Source organism: Trachinotus anak, unplaced genomic scaffold, assembly GCF_046630095.1.
Source record: "Trachinotus anak isolate AG129_WGS33_773 ecotype Australia unplaced genomic scaffold, CSIRO_AGI_Tana_v1 ptg000003l, whole genome shotgun sequence".
NCBI classification, from domain to species: Eukaryota; Metazoa; Chordata; class Actinopteri; order Carangiformes; family Carangidae; genus Trachinotus; species Trachinotus anak.
This window is the reverse complement of record NW_027273854.1, coordinates 1152382-1172411: the sequence shown is the minus strand read 5'-3', so window position 1 is coordinate 1172411 and position 20030 is coordinate 1152382. Positions and strand designations below refer to the sequence as shown.

The 20030-nt window shown below is 40.4% G+C and overlaps 2 protein-coding genes across 28 annotated transcripts in view; one reads left to right on the top strand and one right to left on the bottom strand.

Annotated features, from left to right (window-relative positions):
- The window catches only part of LOC139610290 (myosin-7-like), a 38346-nt gene extending 34965 nt beyond the window's left edge, over positions 1 to 3381 (bottom strand). For 7 of the 14 annotated variants that reach the window (XR_011685754.1, XR_011685747.1, XR_011685750.1 and 4 more), the window contains exons 1-7: positions 3242 to 3381; positions 2159 to 2280; positions 1853 to 1961; positions 1657 to 1749; positions 1504 to 1567; positions 238 to 1281; positions 10 to 141 (exon numbers count right to left, since the gene is read on the bottom strand). Coding sequence is in view for 5 of the 14 variants with exons in the window: in XM_071465070.1 (XP_071321171.1) it covers positions 10 to 141; positions 1657 to 1749; positions 1853 to 1858 (231 nt within the window). In the remaining 9 variants the exon portion in view is untranslated. Of the gene's footprint in view, positions 1 to 9; positions 142 to 237; positions 1282 to 1503; positions 1750 to 1852; positions 1962 to 2158; positions 2284 to 2603; positions 2740 to 3241 lie in introns of those variants that run through there. The other 7 variants (XR_011685749.1, XM_071465072.1, XM_071465073.1 and 4 more) reach the window with 7 other exon arrangements.
- Positions 2134 to 20030, top strand: part of LOC139610081 (growth arrest-specific protein 7-like) — a 41613-nt gene continuing 23716 nt past the window's right edge. For 2 of the 14 annotated variants that reach the window (XM_071465054.1, XM_071465052.1), the window contains exons 1-7: positions 2247 to 2388; positions 2800 to 2920; positions 3324 to 3426; positions 3797 to 3907; positions 13157 to 13265; positions 17329 to 17424; positions 19736 to 19821. In XM_071465054.1, coding sequence (XP_071321155.1) covers positions 2877 to 2920; positions 3324 to 3426; positions 3797 to 3907; positions 13157 to 13265; positions 17329 to 17424; positions 19736 to 19821 — 549 coding nt within the window. In that variant the 5' untranslated portion in view covers positions 2247 to 2388; positions 2800 to 2876. The other 12 variants (XM_071465053.1, XM_071465049.1, XM_071465061.1 and 9 more) reach the window with 11 other exon arrangements.

Sequence of the window (20030 nt, the reverse complement as noted above, 5' to 3'; positions counted from 1 at the left end):
ATTACTCACCTTGCCCATGTTGCGACTCTTGACTTTCATCTTATTGATCTGGGACTCAGCGATGTCGGTGCGCTCTTGTGCCTCCTCCAGCTCGTGCCGCGCCTTCCTCAGCTTAGTCAGATGTGTGTTGGCCTGCTCTTCCTGTCAGATACCAAATGAATGATTAATAAAAATCTCCAAATGTCACAGTAAACAACATCTTAGAGTGAGTGTTGACAGAAAACAGAGATCACTCACAGCTTCTTCAGCCTGCCTCTTGTAGGCTTTGACCTTCAGTTGGAGCTTGTCCACCAGCTCCTGCAGTCTCACCATGTTTTTCTTGTCTTCATCAGAAAACAAACACCTGACCACTAAAACTATGAAAGGAACAGGTGTGAAAAGGAACAAGCGTTTACCTGGTAGGTGAGCTCCTTAATCTTGCGCTCAAGTTTGCGAAACCCTTCACAGCGTCCGAGGGTTAGGGTTACTGCATTCACAAGGCCAAAATTGTGTTTTGTGAGGTCACTGTGACCTTGACCTTTGACCTTTAACCAGGGTACTGAGATGCTGCATTCACAAGACAGACGACCTGAAAACATGATGCCTCCACGCCCTAGTTTATGGACGACAGTATTTTGAATCGGCTGAAGTCACATCACAGGCTGCAGGTTGGATGATTTACAATTTAAATAGCCAAAGCTTTTGAAGAAAGGAACAGGTAGGTAGGTGACAATGTTCATGTGATCAATTAGTCATAATTTCATAATTATTTGAGCATGTAAGAGATGACTTCATAAATAAGTGTAGCCAAGTATAGACTGCACTTATTTCAAATCAGACAGGAACACATTGGTGTATGGTGTGACTCCTGTCTGTAACATGAGCGACATCATCACTGGAAATGTCCTGGAAAATAATCTCCCTGTTATTCCTCACTACAATGATATACCCAGCTGCAGAACCTAAAGCTGAGCATCAAAGTAAATACCAAAGTGTTGGCCACAACACACTTTGGTCAATACAACAATAACATAATGTCATTACAGAGCTGTTAAAGCTGCAGCAGGGGAGGGAAAGATCTGGTTCGGCTGCACTCAGCTTTACATTTTTACATGTCAACATGTGAACTCGCAGCTTTAAAGCAGTAAATGTTTTTACTTTCTGGCCATCATCTTCTGGTACTCCAGTCAGAGGAGGTATCCACGACACAGAGCCTGAGTGGACATCACTACCTGGGCTGGCCGCTCGTCTCTCATCTCCTCCAAAGCTCCCAGCAGACCAGCTTTAAAAAACACCTGAAACCTGAAATTGAAGGTAATTTTTTTTTTTTTGCAGCTCATTCACTCCTGACGTTTCTGCCTTTTAACCATTGAACCCTATGAAGAGAAAACCTTGGTGTGCCCAAGCTTATATTATGCGTGATCCACGTTGATCGAAATAGACAAAATTAACTTCATCTTGCATCTTTGTCAGCAACATCATCAATCTCAGACAATATTCTGTAAAACATTTGTATCAACTTACATGTTTCAATATCTGCAGATGCCAGTTTACCAGTTGTACCAAAGTGTCATCAAATGAATTTGCCCTGACCAACAAAAAAAAGTCACATCTTACTCTCTGTGTTGAATAAATTCCTGGTAAATCAAATTAAAAACGTTCCTCAGGCTCACTCACAAAGCGAGAGGAGTTATCATTCCTGACAGTCTGGGCATTCCCAAAAGCCTCCAGCAGCGGGTTGGCTTGGATGATTTGATCCTCCAGAGTCCCCTATAGCAGAGTAAACCTGTACATCTGACACCCACTCCTCTCTTAGAGACAAATGACTGACTCTAGCAGCTGCGCCGCTGGTCCAAAACCTGTATGAGCTCACCTTCATTTTACTGCTGGTCTCCTTCTTCTTGTCTGCAGACACTGCGATTGTCACAAAGAACTGGATGACACGATTGGTGTTGACAGTTTTGCCTGCACCTGATTCTCCACTAAGCAAAAATAAAGAACACATAACTCAGCTTCAGATCCTGATGTTTGTTCTAACATAGATATTCACACTGCTGCTGTACTTATGTGATAAGTGTAGACTGATTTTCACGATCTGGGGGTCAAAGAAAGATGACAATGACAAGGCGACAAAAAATCCTAATTATTCTGTTGTATTGATTTTGGGCTGTGAACGCACCGGTCAGCGTGAACTGGTTGGGCGAAGATGTTCCTCCCTCTGTAGGCCTGGACCACCCCTGGGTTTTAGACCGGCAGCCATTTGTAAGGATTTACAGTCGCACAGAAGAGTCCAGAGTAGGTCTGCATGGGACACACAGAAAACACACGTTTTAAAATTTTAGGTAACTGGGAAATCTGTGTGGAACAAGCAACAACTCTTATGTATAATGCAGCAAAATGAGCACAGAGGTAAAATTTAAAAGACAGGATTTAGCATTGTGTCACATTTTTCTTAAATTCAAGATGTAATTTTAAGAAACAGTGAAATCTCTGAAATCCAAGAAATACCTGTATTTCGTATTCCCATAATATCAACAACAACAAAAAAAAAGAAAATACTAACACAAACCTCCATCGTAGTATTTTGTTTTAACCAGAGCTCAGGAAATTTTCATTGCACTTACTTCAGTCGTTAGGTGGAATAGCAAAGACTAGCGCAGGAACTTAGCATTAGCTTGGTACGATGCTTCATCAGATCGCTAGCTATTGTTCGTGAGATTTAATTTTCTTTAGTCACTTAATGATACAGACAGCACTGTAATAATGAATGACATGCATTAATGCCGGGACTAATGATTTATTTTCGTATGCGACCTTTAGCATGCACTCTTAAACGTTAGCTTCGAGCGGGGTGACGGTGCACCTGTGAGTGTGAGGGCCTGTTCTGCCCGGTCATCATGCCGGTCAGCTCACCTGGCCCCTGCGTCATCGTTAATACCTGGTGAGTGGTGAATCTTTGTATGCAAACATAAACGTCTTAACATAACGTTAACGTTAGCTTAGAGGAACTGCCCGTGACTATGATGTTCTGAAACGTAACCAATAAATAACGTTAGCTAGCTAACTTAGCCTCGCTAACTTAGCTTAGCTAGCTAACTTAGCTTAGCGTAGCATAGCTGACCTGTTAGCTTGTCAGTAAGCTGGGAGCTGATCTGACCGTTAATAGCTTAAACAAACGTGATTGGTTTCATTTTATAACCTTGGTATAATTGGGCTGAAGACCAAAGTTAACTAACTTTCTGTTCTTTCATGGAGCTCTGACCTTGGCTTTGGGTGTTAACATTAGCAGGCAGTCCTTATGATTTAATTGTGACTGGCTTCTTCTGTTGTCCTTCCTCCTTGAGGCAGGAGCTGCGCCATGTTGTTAGAACCACGACCGTCTTCAGGGTTCGAACCTGCGCCACTGTCCGTGCATTACTGCCAGCTGCCATACCTTGGCCCATTATTGTAATATGGCCCACTGTACTTAAATTGAATCACTGATTTACTGAATTCAACATACTTGAATTCAACTTTTCTCTCTGAATTTAATGGTTTTAACTTTTGTAATAATGTTATGTCACAGCTATGGATGAGCTCAAATAGATATAAAATGTGATTGCTTATGACAGCTTTGTTTCTTGGAGGCTGTAAAAAAAAGGTTAAAGTTGGTATTGCTTGAATAAAACAAATTGCACAGTAAATGTTCTGCTTTTTGTGCCTTTAACTCTTCACTGGTCCATTTTCTTATTTATGTCAACAGCTAATTAATGGCTGTTTATTGTTATGAACACAATAACTGAATAAAACATCCATCTTGTGTTTTGGTGTGCTGTAGGTTAAGGATAACTTGAAGAAGCAGAGTTGCCATGGCTCCTCTTTCAGCAGACTGAGATGTCTAAAAATGGAAGGAGGATTCACTAATGGCATCAGTCTTTTTACAAGCCAAGTGAGTCACCATTGTTTTTTTCCATTGTGGTAATTGTTCTCTAGTTTAAAACCTACTTTGGACAATATCAACAAAATCCAATGTTATAGTCTGACAAAAAATACTACCTGTCAGAAGCTTTTTTCATGTCACTGTCACTTACTTAGTGAATGGAGTTTGTTTAGATAGTGATTGAAATCTCAGAAAAAGCTCCCATGCTTGGTAGTGAAGTTAAGCTTAATCAGGTGAGTGTTTCTAAGGACAAATATGAACCTTCCCTTGAAATGTCACAGTTTACTTATTCACCTTGACAGCCACACACTGTTAATGGGCCTTACATTTAGCTCCAAAAACACTTCTATCTATCTTCTATCTAGCTGCAAGATACTTAAACCACACAACTATAGTCTATTAATGTTGTCTATAGGCCAGCAGTGAATTAAAGAGGCTGTAGAAGTTGCTGTTTCCCAGAATTATGGATGTATTATCAATCTGGGAATTTTTAAATGGCAGTTATGACACTCGTAACTTCCAGATAGTACTGAAACTGAAAGACCAGACCCGCTTTACTGCATTTACAAAAGCTAAAGACTTAATTGACATGACATTTATAAATGATCAGGTGTCAAAAATTTAGTTTTTAATAGTTTGGTCATTATTAGAATCCAATAAATCAACACCCGAGCAGAGGGCAATTAAAAATAATATGCATATTTCAATTATTTTAATCTCCCTCGGAAACATTTAGTTATTCAAAGATTTACATTTTAAAAGATCAAATTTAATTGTCAGAGCTGAATTATGAATTACATTTCATTGTGAATTCAGTGCTTTTTTTTTTTTTTTTTTTTTTTGTCCATTTCAGTGGGTTAAGCTTAAGTAAAAATTTCTCCCAGTTAAAATTGAAACTGTGTCCATCTGACTGGCATCATATTTCTTGTGTAACTTAAATAGATCATCCATGCTGCGTAGCTTTAAGGGACTTAACTTTAGGGGGTTCATGGGAAACACTTTGTCCTCCCTGACAGTTAAAGTCTGGGAAGCAGAAACAGAAATTACTCAAATGCTGTGTTCAGTGTCCAATAAAAGGTCAGAATCAGTGGAACCCTTCAGTCTGCCCAGTCTGCCCACTCTGCCGTCCACCCTGTCCTGGATCTCAGCCTTGACATACAGCTCTTTCTCATCACTGACGAAGCACGCCATCTTGCTATCAAACAGATGAGACTGAGCTCCGTCCTATGCACTAGCACTGATTTTATACTCATAATTGAGCGAATCCTTTTGTCTTAGTGAAGTTTCTTTGTTCAGGGTTTTTCAACAAGATATAACAAGACAGAAACAGAGACAATGATATTTGAGTCTTAAAACTTTTTTAAGCCAAGCTTATTTGTCTTGAAAACAGGTGAAATAATCTCCTCCATTGGTTAATATATGAGGAATGTTATAAGTGCATTTGATTTGATTAGATAAAGATTTATTTGTAGAATACAGAAATTTCCAGTAAAATTTATATTATTTCCTTCTATATTTTCCACATTTTTCATCTTCTTTAGAGTTAATCATATTTTTCTGTGTATTACAACTCTGCAAAGTGCATTTTATTCATATTTTCTTGTATTATACCTAAAAAACAAATCTCAATGGTTCTTTCCACCCAAATCTTACAAATTAAAGAAGATTTACCTGCCTATTAACAAAGCTGACATGATGCTGCTGGTTATTAATACTGTCTCTAAGATCTCATCCACATGTATACAGAAATAAGATGAATACTCCCTGTGGTCAGCCAACATGTTTTGAAGGTCTTACAACTGCTATTTTGGTGGAGAAAGCAGACTGAGGTGATTAGTGTCCAGACACAAACAGGCAGACAACCTTTAAAAGTGGATTTGAAGAGGATTGATTCTATTCCTTTTGGATGATTATTGCAGACAGCTGGTACAGAAATAAAGGCCATCAGAGCCTGAGTGGGATACAGTTGTTTTAACAATGAGGCAGCGGCAGCGGCCCAAAGTAAACGTCCAGTGTGAGAAGTCCATTGTTGCTCATGTGCAAGGACGCTCAGTGATCTTCAGCGTTAACCAATCACAGAGTGAGCACCTCTGTCAGTTGTTTCTGGCGTGTTGGGGGTTATCAAGGCTTGTAGCTGTAATGTCACAGCAAGGTGAAGTTAGAGACAGGGTTTTAGCAAAGCGTCTGCGTGGCTTTACCAACAGGTTTAGGTTTCACTCTGGTTGCACAGTTGATATCAGCTGGGCAGCAAACCTTTCCTCCATCAGAGCGAGTCTCTTTGAACTCACTTGTCTCACCTCATCTTTCCTTCCAAAGTGCTTATAAATCAAATAACACTGAGGTGGTTACAAACCTTTTAAACCATTACAGGTTTCTTCAGCATCAAATAAAAACCTGATCATGTGAGGATGAGGATTTTTATCCAGGGATAGCTTGAAGGTTACAGGATATTTGAGTCCTGAGTCAATGAGTAATACACTTTTCTGTGGTGGTGAATAAAGTGGATTAATTAAGAGCACTACATTTCTGATTATCATGAGGAAAACCTCCTACGATATTAAACAAGAGCAAGAGGTTCTTGAGTAAAAGAGGTACTTATACTTGAGTATGTCGGCTTTATGCTACTTTATACATCTCTTCAGGGGGAAATTGTACTTATTTCTGCACTGCATTTATCTGTCAGCTACGTGCCATAATTTTCCAGTGGAAAACACTGTTTTTGTGATTATAATATTTTCAGATTAACCGAATGATTAATAGTTTTCAGGTTGACAGAATTGACCTACTGTAACATAAGTGAACCATTTAAAACCCGTTGTACTATCTGAAAATACATAGTCACAAAGCTGAAGCAGGGCTGTTTCTCTTAGCTCATGAAAAGTTGGAGTTTTGGAGATACCTGGTTCTGTGAGCATGTTAGCATGCTGACATTAGCATTTAGCTCAAAGCAGAATTTGGTTGATGGTTCCAGATAAAAAATGGAGTGGATGGTGTTCTGCTGGGGGAATCTGGACTTATGGGCTCCGTATTTCTGAAATCCAGGCTATAACCCTGAACTTGAGAGGAATGACCTTTGACCCTCATCAATCACTATAAATGCCAAAAAATGCTTGGGGCTGATACATTACTAATTATAATACATTACTGTTCTTTTGACACCTTCTCTTAGCTTCAGTCACAAAGTAGAGCAGGTAAAACTGAGACATTTGAGATAAACATCCAAATCCTGGCAGCCGCAGAGTTTTCTTTTAGATCTAAGAACAAAGAGAGATCAGTCAGAGTGAGATCAACTCAGTCTTGTATGTGGTTGTTTTCTCATCGTTGTCTTAAAACAGTCAAGAAGATGAAGAAGCCATTAATATTAACTCCCTTCTAGGATTTTGCTTTGCAGTGAGACATATCGAAGTGCTTTTGATCAGCAAAAAAAATGGAGAATGTAACAAAAATAACCTGGTTTTCCCTTGTTTTGTTTCCCTTTTTGGCTCTTTGGCTCTATTTGAGATAAAGCTGCTGTGTACTGTGGTGACAGAATGAGGAGGAGGTGATAGATGTAGAAGAAGCATAAATAATATCTTTTAGCATTTAGTCATATCGATGGTGTTGCACTGGACGGCATCATATTCAGAGGTGTGTCTAATTCTTACTTAGGGACCAATAGATCAGACTGGGGAAATCCATTTTCAGTTGCTCTACCATAATTTGACTCGTGTCAACCCTATAACAAAATATCTAACTGAAGTAAATGTTCAGAATGATACCAAACTCTGAGATTTACAAACAATACAAAAAAATCAGTCAGTAATCTGTTTTTCATGCTCTATTTTTGCACTTTCATTAGACTGACAGTGTTTTTGTTCTATTTAAACAGCCCATTTTTTATCTTTTAATAACTTTCATTGGACATTGCAAAAATAAACTGTAACCCTCTGAAGTCTTGCTCAGGGTCCGAACAGGCCTGTCAAAGTGCTGCACCGGCCACAAGCGTCTTCATTCTCCTGAGACAGACAGACTCTGAGTATGACCAGACTGACTCAATATATGCAGAGTCGATCTGATTTAACAGAAGTGTACAAGCTGGTGAGACAGGAGCGTCCTTGTTGTGTCCCAGTCCATCACAGCTCTGTCTCACAGTGTGCTCTTTTGTGTTTCCAGTCAGAGAGTCACAACCACTGGATGTTTCCTCTCAACAAAGACTCATAGAAAATGTCTTTCACTGATCAAAACCAAAGCATGTCTCTCTGCCAGGCCCTTTATTTGGTACAAGAGGGAAAAAAAGGGACTTAGCTTGAAAGAAATTCAGTGTCTTTCCATTCCCTCTGTGCTGGTAGCTGTGACCCTGCAGGCTTTGGATCATTTTGGACACTAATGAGATCCAGTAATCCCCTCTGTCTCCTCATTCATGTTTCCAGTGGCTGGTTGACTGACACTGTTCCTCAGCACAACAGCGTAGCAGCATGGTAAGAACTTTCATTTTAATTGCCTTATTTGTTATTTAAAGACGTGAACTACTACGTATATCAAATAGAGTAATTATAGCAGAAAGACAAAAAGAGGAGCAGATACTGTGAATATTGTGAGACTTTGAATTTAGTTTGCAGAGCTATCAAACAATGTTTCAGAAAACAAATTTCTGCTTGATGTTGTAACTTATTTATAGTAGAGAACTTCAAATCTGACCTCACATCACCTCCAGCAGTTACTGCCAAACAACTCATTTTGTTTCCCGCGTCCTCAGGTTCATTCATCATTAAACTTTGCGATGAGTGAACATGAAAACACTGAGTGTGAAATATGTCTGTCTGCTCACAAAAAACTCTCAAATCTGAGGCAGAAATAAATAATAAACTTTAGAGATCTAGTGAGATATTAACCTCTAAAACTGTGATTTGTGACGAGCAGCACCATGTGGAAGAATGTTTTAACATGTGGGGTAATAAATGTTTTACTTCTTCATCTTTTTAACATCTTTCAGCATCATGGCTGTTCAGATAGCAATGTCAGTCTGTCAGTCAACACACTGGTCCAGACAACCGTCACATTGATTGTCATGAAATTCTGTTCAGACATTCATGAACCCTAGAAGATAGATCCTACTGATCCACATCTTCGCTACCACACACATCACATCACATCACATCACATCACATCACATCACATCACATCACAAACCAATCAAAATAAAATCCTGTGCACAAATAAAGAATAACTAAAAAGTAAAAATAAAAAAACAAATTCAGTCTCTTTGTCCTAATCCATGTCCAGTTAGAAACACTTAGTTTTAAAATGCCAAATATTTCTCTGCTGACAAACTCAGGCTTAATGAAATCTCTTCTCATTTGCATCAGGACCAAAGCTCTGCCTCCCTTGCAGGAACAAAACCCAACCTGCCAGCAGGCTGACTAATGTGTTGCTATATGCTCATTTAGCCTCTGAGAGAATAAAGGGCTCATTGCTTTTTCCATGCCCTCTGCTTCTTCTTCTTCTTCTTCTTCTTTTTCTTCTTCTTTTTTTTTTTTAGCATCCTGTGTGGAGTGACTGTACATTCCTCTCTAAGGCTTCCTCTTGTTTTTTTATAATTGTTTGAAACTCAGCAGCTGCCTCAGGGCCTCCGTGCTTTTGTCGGAGCCATCTAAAATTACACACAGAAGCTTTTTCCTTTTGGTAATTTGAGTTTTCTTATGCAGTGCATTCAGATTAGCACATCTGAAAAAGATTTATGATAATGAAAAACTAAAAACTTTTTTTGTGACACCCTAGTTTTGTCCAATATTTCCCATTATTGTCTGGCTGGAGTTCCACCACGGTATCTACTGCTGCCTGCATCATGTCTTTCTTTCTTTTTCAGGTAAAAAATGGGCTTGTGTGAGGTGTTAGAAATGATATAGATCCGTGAATAAACTGCAAAAAATGGTGGACAAAAGCACAGTTATGTAAACATCAGCTCCTCTACCTTACCACCATAAGAAGGTTTAGTTTTATTAATCTTGTTTTCCAGGTAGAAAGAAAGCTTTCTTTCTTCCCCTGTCTGTCCTCATGAACCAACAGAAGCTCAGTAAAGCAGCGAGAAGCATCCTCCCTTCTGCAGGATTCTGACACAGCCTGTCTTGTTAGTTTCCTCCTATTCAGAGAAAAGTGAGCTAACACGAATGAAGTGGAGATCCTGGTTTCAGGGTTATATTGAGAGCAGAACCCCAGAGGATTGTGGGATTTGGCAGGGATATCTTACAGATCTGTGTGTGTGGTTTTTTTTTTTTTTAAGAGTTTATATAAAGGCTCAGATACCACTGGGCTGTGCTTCTTCTTGCCAGCCAGAGGACGTGTGAAATCGTTATGAGAAGGAGATGAATGGTTGATGATAAAAATCTCATGATAAGGTTTTATCTTTAAACCTTTGGATCACAATGCAGGGACTCTTTGGTTCTGCTCACTGTATGATCATGAAAAGATGTTCTGTCTGCATGCTTTTTAGTGAATTTAAATTTTAACCTTTTCTCCTACAAATTGTATTCAAATACTTAAAAGGTTGACACACCATGTCCAATGGGAGCTTGGTAAGAAAGGGCTCCGACTCAAGTGATACAAAGTGATGTGATTGCATCTAGTCTCAGACTAGTTGTTAGCACTGACCATGGCCTCGTCTTTCTTTGACCTTGTCTAAGTTGCCTTAACTGAACAATCTTTGAAAGTTGTTTGTTTCATCTGACCAACAGTGAACTACTCAATGACATTTAATTTAAAATGGTAGAAAACCATCAAATCCCAATAAAAGCAGTTTATTGATGAATTAATGATTAAACATTTAAATGACTATAATTAATATTCACAATTGTTGATAATTGTTATGCTTATTGATTTAACAACTAATTTATTCAGCACTAAAATCCACCACAGTTCTGTTGCAACAGGCAGATTAGATGTTTTTATTTTTGGTGGCCTCTTGGGGGGAGCAGAGGAAGCTGAAAACACCACATTATCACCACCTTTTAAGGTTGCTAGTCCAATATTTCCTCTCTCTTAGCTCTGTTTTTGGTCTCCACCAGCCTCTGGGGGAAATATCTGGCTCATTAGCTCCACTTTGTTCACCAGCTGCTCTGTGACCGTGTCTGTCTGTGAACAGTGGCTTTTCAGAGCTTTTTCTCTGCAACCTGGTGCAGCAGGAAATACTGTTGACGAGAGATGTGAACCAAGACAGTAAAGTTATGGGTTGTGAAATCATTCCAGTGAGCTGACAGATGCTCTAAAGGAACCTTAAAGCTGAGGGGAACTGCAGAGGTTTTTCTCTGTGGATTTTTTACTGTTACTATGGGTGAAATCTTACCTCTCACAGAATCCTTTCATCCATTGTTGACATAAAAACATGTATTAGAGAAGCCGTAAAAACCAGCCAGTGAGCATTTTGTAGCTACAGTCAACATTGAGGCTGTCCTCACTCAGAGAAACAGAATCAGCTGTTTGTTGAAATTCCTTCTTTTAAGTTTGTCTGAGCAACCTGTGGTCGTATGAACGATTGCCCTCTGTTGTAAGCAAGGCCACAGAAGGGGTGGGACCAATGGCTGCAGTACAAAGGGTCTAACATTTTGAATCTCAGTTACCTATAAATGAGAACTTAAGCGATGGCAGAAAATGTTCTGCTGTGTTGGTTGTTGGTTCATCGCTGAAGTCCAGGCTGAAACGTCTCAGCAGCCGTTGGATGAATTACTATGAATTTGGTTCAGACATTTGCGGTGTCTGAAAGTCAGAGGATGAATCCTACTGACTTTGGCAAGAGCCTGACTTTTCATCTAGGTTCACCATCAACTCAAAACTTGACTTTTTAATCAAATACTTTTAAAACTAATGACCTCAGCTGTACTCTGTGTTTAGTAGGACTGCTAACATGCTAACACGCTAAACTAAGATGGTGAATGTAGTGAACGTATCTTCTTGTGAGTTTTGTGTTGTAACAGTTATATTAGGCATTTTGTCATTTAGTTATGAGACCCGTTGTCAATATGAATCTTCTGTCCTTTTATAATCTGGGTTGCACAGTTGTTTGCCACTATAATGTGGAGCATAAAATAAGACAGGACGACCTCACAGCAGATCGTTCACAATTAGAGGAGGTCACTTATCTTCTCTGTGCCGTAAACGTCCCCTCAGTGTGAACTCAGCAGCTAAAATACAGCCACAAACCACAGCTGAAGCTCTCACAGCAAACTTAAAATGAGGAGCAAGAGATAGAAAAGATCCATGAATCCCTTTAATGTTAAATATCAGTCAGCTCCATCCACCCACTCTGCCCCGCTGCCCATGCAAGCTGAAGAACATGATATGACTCCTTTATCATTCCGCTAATAATCTCCCCATTTATATCTCTGTCTGATTGCATCCACCCACCCCCCGTCAGATGTCTGATTGGAGTGCACTGTCCTGAAGTCCAGCAGTCCCTCTGTCAGATCTGAGCGGGCCATGCACCGCTGCGTCTAAAAATGAACAGCCAGCCACCGATCGCTGCAGATTAAACGACGACTTCTCCCTTGTTAAGCAGACTGCAGTCATTTCTGCCCCAGTGTAGTCAGACTGCAGCCTGAACACAATGGCTTCTCGGTGGTGGAGGCTCCTGGAGACTCCTGATAAGGTGGAGCAAGCATTTGTTGTTATTTATCCATTAAGTGGATCATATTTCACCATATGAATAACGGTAATATGCTGAAAAGCAATATGGGAATCTGATGATAATAACACCACTTATTGCAGAGGCTGCCATGACTCCTGCATTTACATTTTCTGTAGTGATGATGTAGTTCTACATAAACTTTATTGAAGCAGCAGCAGCTTCACATTATAGACTTTTTTTTACTCAATGTTCTCTTGCTCAGGCTAAATTAAACTATCCATTTTCACAGCCCACAGGATCCTCGATAGTTAATGGCCACATTATGATGTGAACATTAAAATCCAGAAGTCACTTCTTCTTCATTTATGGACGCAGCTGCATATGTCCTGGATTAATCGACGAAATGAAGTTTTTACTGATTGGAAGAGCTTGCTCTCATACTGCACACTTTCCTGTAGTCTACAAGCACTTGATAGAAAATTATGATACAAACTGTTAATTGATATTGCATCAATATCAGAGCCTCTGTATTAGATGGTGCGGTATTGTCAGCTGTTATTTTGCACATCCCCTGTAGGTTTTAAGCCCTACTTTGAATATTTTATGATAATATTCTAACTCTTGTTTTTCATGGAGGTGAAATTATTGTTTGTCTGTGACAGAAGTCAGCGGTCATGAGAGAGGAGACTGACAGTCGGCCTCTTCCCCCAGGATGGAGGAGCTACATGTCACCTGAGGGACTGAGGTATTACGTCAACAGCTGCAGTAAAGGTGAGAGCCACACCTGAAAACAAAGAGCAACACCACTAAAGCAGCTGGGTTCATGTGGGCAAAGATGTAGATTCGTTTGGAGGAGTCCAGAATTTGCACTGCGTAAGCTTTTTTTATAATATGACCTTCTATAATCTCACATATTTTAGTCAATTAAATACATATAATATGAATTATTACTACATATTTTATTTATAATCTTTAATTTAATTTAATCTTATTAAAAATAAGATCAGATGATTATCTGGCCTTTACTTCTTGGCCTTTTGCATTTTCTAAAATATAATAAAGGAGTTCTGTGCAGGAGTGGTAATCAATAATCAATAACCAATAACCAGTTGTTCTCAGTCAACACTGAAACACATCAAAGAGAGACAGCCCCAGTTCAGAGAGCAGCTCAGTTTCCTGCACACAGCCAATCATGTTACATAACAATGTACTAATGTTAGAGATTACAGATGAAGGTGGATCCTGAGAATCAACCAATCACATAATTTTTTCTGCTCTAGTTTTGTATTAAACTCAACCTCCAGTCTGCAGATGTTACTGTTTGTACTGAGAATCACCTCCTCGTGCACATGATGACATTCAGCGCTCAGCACCTTAACACCGCGAAATACGAGGACTCATTATCATTCCTCCCCAACATCGTGTCTCAGCAGTCCATTCATGTGGAGACAGGCCTGCAGATTCGATCCACTTTAATGTGATTATCTTAAACGTGTGGCACTCGAGGCCGAGCAGCACGGCCAGATTCTCAGCTGTGAGATCTGTGGATGTTTCTGCTGTTGGTCTCCTGCTCTGATTCGCTGCTGCGTAACAAGAGGCTGACGAGTCATATTAATACAGAGGAATACGCACAGGCGACCTTTCGCAAACATCTGGTTTAGTGTGTGTGTGTTTGTGCGTGTGTGTTTTACACCTCATTTGGGAAGGAATCCAGAGGGATAGGACAGGCTCCCATGGGACAGACCAAGGCTACATCAACAAAACAACCCTGGCAGTGATTGCACTTTGGCTTACAGCATTCATGCACACACACATACATACACACACACACACACACACACACACAGTGGGCAGAAAAAAACCACCCAGAAGCTCTTTTTACATTCAGAAGCCATATGCTGCAGCAGTCACTTTTTATTCTGTTACAGTTTGTTGTTGTTTCATGTCTGAGTGCAGAGCTTCAAAAAGCTGTTATTGAAACTGTGTGTGTGTGTGTGTGTGTGTGTGTGTGTGTGTGTGTGTGTGTGTGTGTGTGTGTGTGCGCGCGCGCGCGTCTGTGCGCGTCTGTGTGTGTGTTTGTCATAGAGATACCAGAGTGTATTACTGCACAGTCTGTGTCATTTAATGGAGGAGGTGCACAAATGAGGATCAGTTAAAATCTTTTCAATTAATCCCTTTGGAGTTAGAGTTCCCACAGTGGGATTAGGAATGAAGAGGAGGAATCACTGAGGCGTGACTGGGTATGATGACATAGTTATAACATGACAGCAATAAATAGAAACTGATATGAATGATAGTTTACAGTCAGGTTGAAGAAAGGTGACAAACATACAAACATACCTGGCTACTGTACAGGAGCTTTTTATACAAATTGCGTCAGCGACATTGACAGCTCAGAAACACATTGAGGGAGTTTTTTCAAATTTAGTAGAAACATTCATTTGGATTCAAGGATGAACTGATAAGATTTTGGTGGTCAAAGGTCAAGGTCAGTGTGACCTCACAAAATGCATTTTAGCCATTACTCAAGACTTCACTCAGCAATCATGACAAAATTTCACAGAAACGGTTCAAATTTGATATGACTCTGGATAAACAGGGAGGCTGTATTTCTAGTTCTTCCTGAATTTGTTCAGTGTTGTTTGTATCAGGATCCTGTAGGACTCTGGCAGCTGTGACGCAAGAGTTAACAGGATAAGACTGTAGATATTCCTTTGGACAGAAAACATAGAGATACATGTTTATTATACAGCTCATGTAGATCCAGTCAAAAAAAGAGTTGATGTGTATTTGTCACACACAGATTTACAGTAATACACATCACACAGGCTCTACTGTACATGTACTTACTGTTAAAATCTGCACATTAACAGAATATCAGGATTCTTTGATTTCTTCTTTCTGTCCACACATATTTGGGTTTGAATTCTTGCCACGACAGTGACAGCGCTGCCAAAACATTTCTGCTGACACGCGCTCCAATATTTCTGTTAGAAGAAGCAGCTTGATTGCACTTAAGGACTCACAGTGTCACAGAGTAACACTGATTCACCCACAGCTATTACAGCGTAGAGGACTTCCTGCTCCACAGAGTGGAATGATTTGTGATTATTTGTGTGTGATGGACGGTTAAAGTACAGGAGGCAAGTTGGAAATTATCCACAAGAGCTTTTCCCCCCAAAAACCAAGAATCTAAGTGTTTTGTTTTTTGGAAAAGAAACTTTACAGATCAGGCATTGCTCTTTCCTGAAGTCACTTTTCTTACGTCTGTTGCAATAACAAGGTCACAAAATTGTTCTTTACTTTTCCTGAATAATATTTAAAACGTTTGAGGGAAATGTGATGATTTCTTGTGGAGACAAACAAGAAGAATAGAACAAGGAAAATCATGCTGCGTGTAGCCCAGAGAGTTTGTGGTTTATCATACCCACTGGGTTGAAGAAAAAATAATTTTGTATTCCTGAAGTGATAGTTTGGGTTATTTGATGTGAGGTTCTTATCTATAGTCAGTGTGTTACCTGCAGTAGATTCACATCAGTGCTGCCAGTTCAGAGAAGCAGCAGGAACACCAGCACAGAAGCTGAGGGACGTGCTGCTGTGGACGGAGATGTCTGCAAAAACATGTTTTAGTCACTTTAATAAAATACCAACCAAGATCAGTAGAAGTGTACGCTATGTTTAGAATATTTTCACCGCTTTATTTTGCCGTCAAACAGCCCGTTGACGACCGTTGAACTATTGTATTCCTACCCACAGTGCAGAAAATATTCAAACTAAATCGTACACTTGAACTGATGTTTGAGTTTTTTTGTGGTCATTTTCAACAGTGGCTAAAACACATTTTAGCCGATGTCCACATCTCTCAGCTCCTGTCAGTTCTCCTGCTGCTTCTCTAAACTGAGAGCGCACCTCACACAACCCCACGTCAAATAACCCCAACTATCACCTTAAAGCCTTCTCAGAAGTGGGGTTAAAAAATGTATCCCCCATGGACAGAGCAGAAAATTTCATCATAATCAGCGAGTAAGATTTTGACATAATGGAGCTAGAAAAATCTGAAGAATGTCCAAAAGGGACAGGGTTTATCCCCTGAGGAGCGTGACTGTACAAGACATTTCAGTTGGTTGTTTCTGTGGCTGCAGACTCTCATTAACTCCTCTGTCCTGCTGCTGCTGAGAGCTTTGTTTCCTGAGGGTTGTGTTCACTGGACAAACAGAACTACAGACAGCTGTCCATAGGCCTCACTACCAGCAGCACAACATCAGCAAGAAAATATCCAAACACTTCTTCCAGTGCATTGTGAGTAGAATGAACAAACAGGAGGACTGAGCTTCACTGTTCTCACAGTGAAGCTGTGGAGTTCACACACCCTCAAATCTACACAATCCCAGGTGATTCCTGAATGTAGCTCACCTGTGGCTAACACTGGCAAGCTAGATTTACACCTCCACCTCCTTCATCTAAATGTCAAGGTACCTGGCAACACAATTACTGAATCTCAAAGTCTAACTCCTTTTATTTTCATCATTGATTAATCTGTCAGTTATTTTGTAGATATATCAACACTCAGTGTTCAGTTTCCTACAGTGTAAAACCACGAAAAGAAGCAAATTCTCACATTTATGAACCTGAAACCATCAAAATATTTTCATTTTTGATTGAAAAGCATCAATAAATCAAATATACAAAAGTTTGGGTGTGTACATCACCCTTATCAGAAGTGGAGATGAAGAAATGTCAGTACTGCAGATCTTTCTGTGAAGGAGTTGATGTTCTGTAAAACTATTGTTGTCTTTTTCAGCTGTCATCCTTCCTTTATCTTCTCTCGTTCCAGAAACAACATGGCGACGTCCCTCCTCCTCCTCTTCCTCCTCCTCCGCGGCTGAGGCCCCACAGAGACCGCTGGCACGACAGAACTCCTCACCATATGGTAAAACCGAGCCTTTATCTCCTCTGCCTTCCATTTTTTGACACAGTGTCTAAAGACAGCAACACGTAGAAAACAAAACAGCCACAGAGGAGGCTTCACACAGAAACAGACACTGAAAATAAGGGATGAAGAAATGGGAAAAAGGATTTTTACTGAGGTTTTAAAGGTTATGAATGACAAAGATAGAGTTGAGCTTAGAATCTGTATAATTTCTGTATTCATTGGGTAAATTCCTCCTTTATGACGATTGTTCCCTTGTGGAGCTGCAGGTCATGACTTAACATTTCAACATTTTTCTAGTCAGAAGCCTTTTGGCAAATATTCAGCATCGTAAGCAGTGATCTCTGACTCAATACAAGTGATCACACTGTTTCCAACAGACTTACAAACATTTTCCCAAAGGTTTTTACAAAATCTTGGACAAATCCCTACTAAGACATTTCTCTGCCACATGTCATGGACCTCAGGTGGCGCTACAGGAGGAAATCCTGCATTTTCTGAATGAGCAGCTTGTTAAGTTTCATCACTGCCAGCGTCCTCACTAACAACATCTCAGCAGATAACAGATGGTTTTCTTCTTTCTGCTGGCGTGTGGCCTAAACACACTTAGAGGAGGAACAAGCAGGGAGGCAGTCAGCTGCAGGGGAGTTTGTCAGCATTAAGCCAGACAAGTGTGATCCTCCTCAGAGAGACAGAAGTTTCATGAAGGCCACGTCGAGATCTGAGCTCAGCCTCTGGACAGGAAGCCGAGGATTTGACCCTCTGGGTCAGAGAGAAAGAAACGATGACGCAGCATAAGTCTGAACTGCTGAACGTGTGTCTCAGCATCATGTTCACGTACATGTATGAACACAAACAGAAACCCAGAGCAAAGCCGTGCAAACTTTACTCAGTATCTCATCATAACCAGAAACTTTTCTTACTTTTACAATAGTATTCTACTACTGCTGCTTTCAGCTGCACTCTCTAAATCTTTCATGCTCTATACATCCCCACCGCTGACAGCTGACTGTGTTTATATGTCAGGGAGTGGGTCTGTGGTGGATGACAGGGACCAGGAGAACTGTGTAACACGACAGTAAAAAATGTATCTGAGCCTCCCGGATGTGCTGTTCTTGTTGAGTCTTGTGTGCATACGATGGCTCTGACAGCTCAACGCACTGCAATTTAGAAATCACCAGAAAACAGACAAAACACAAACAAATTCAGAAAACATCATCATCAGTTTAACAACAATTGGGATGCACTTGCATGGATATATTATAATACATGTACATTTGTGCATGTGTCTTTTGACTTCATATCACAAATCAATGAACAACTGTGTCCGAGCCAGCTCCATTGTTTTTCAGTGTCCCCTGGAAACACAATTTGTTTCTGTTTTTGCTGTTTGCATGTGTTTTCTGAGTTGCACTGCTTTGAGCTCTCAGGGCCACCGTACATAGGCCACATGTCCATGAAGAGTGAGAAGTATTTGATCATCAGTCTAATGACAAAGCACAAATAATATTCCAACAGCCCTCATAGGTGACAAGTGAATATGAGGTCTGTTGCTGATGGATCTCTCCTGACTTACCACACCTCATGTCAGTCACAGCACGTGTGTCAGAGACCTGTGGATGTCAGATTTTTACAGAGGTTTCTCAAGGTCGTAGATTCTTTAATGTCCCTTTGAGCAGAATGACTGCCATCTCTATTTTTGGAGTCACCTCTGCTTTCCCGCAGTCAGGCCCGGTCCTGCTCTGACCAGCGTCCACGGCTGTGATGTGTGGCCTCGGGGGTCACACTCTGCCAGGCGCACGTGTTTACCTTCAGCTGGAGATGGACCGACTGATATGCAGCGAGTGGACAGCTCATGAATCACAGGCGATGAAGAACCATTAAGGGCATGTAGGATGAAACCAGGGGCGTTGTTACGGAACTGCTCACAGAGCTGTGAACCCCCCAGGGTCATTCCCTTTAATGACATTGATTCAGTGTGTGTTTATATATGGGTCTGGGAAGAGGATGTACATGGTGCAAATCTGAAATAAGAACAAATCAGTTACAGAGGGCACTAAAAATGCCTACTGCAGCCTCCAGAGACTTATACATGAACAAGAAGTGAATAAAACTGTTGTTCCAGTGTCACTGCTCTGAAAACAGTCTGAACATTAGAATTTCATTTATCAAAATCTCAAGTGATCTTTCAGCTTTAATTGAGCTGAACTGTCGGACCGTCTGCTCATTATTATCAGGTTACTGCTCAGAAGTAAGAATCCAATTGTCACTTTCATCAGTAATGTGTGGTTTATGATGTTTTTGTCAGCAGCTGGGGGAAGTCACAGCAGCACAAAGACCAGTCAGCCCACAGAAGTCCCTGATGTCGCTCTGAGGAAACCTGCCATTAACAAACAGGTATGTGCTATAAGCCAAAAGAGGCAGTTTTACAGTATGAAGTGTCGGCCCTGTCTGTGCACAAAGGGTTCAGTGATTCAGAGGTACGAGGCCTCACATGATGGTGACACAGTAAGTGGCTGTTTCCCTTCATGGTTTCATCTAGTGCTGAAACAAAAAATTGATGAATTCATTAGTCGATCGACCAACAAGTCCTTCAGATCCGACGA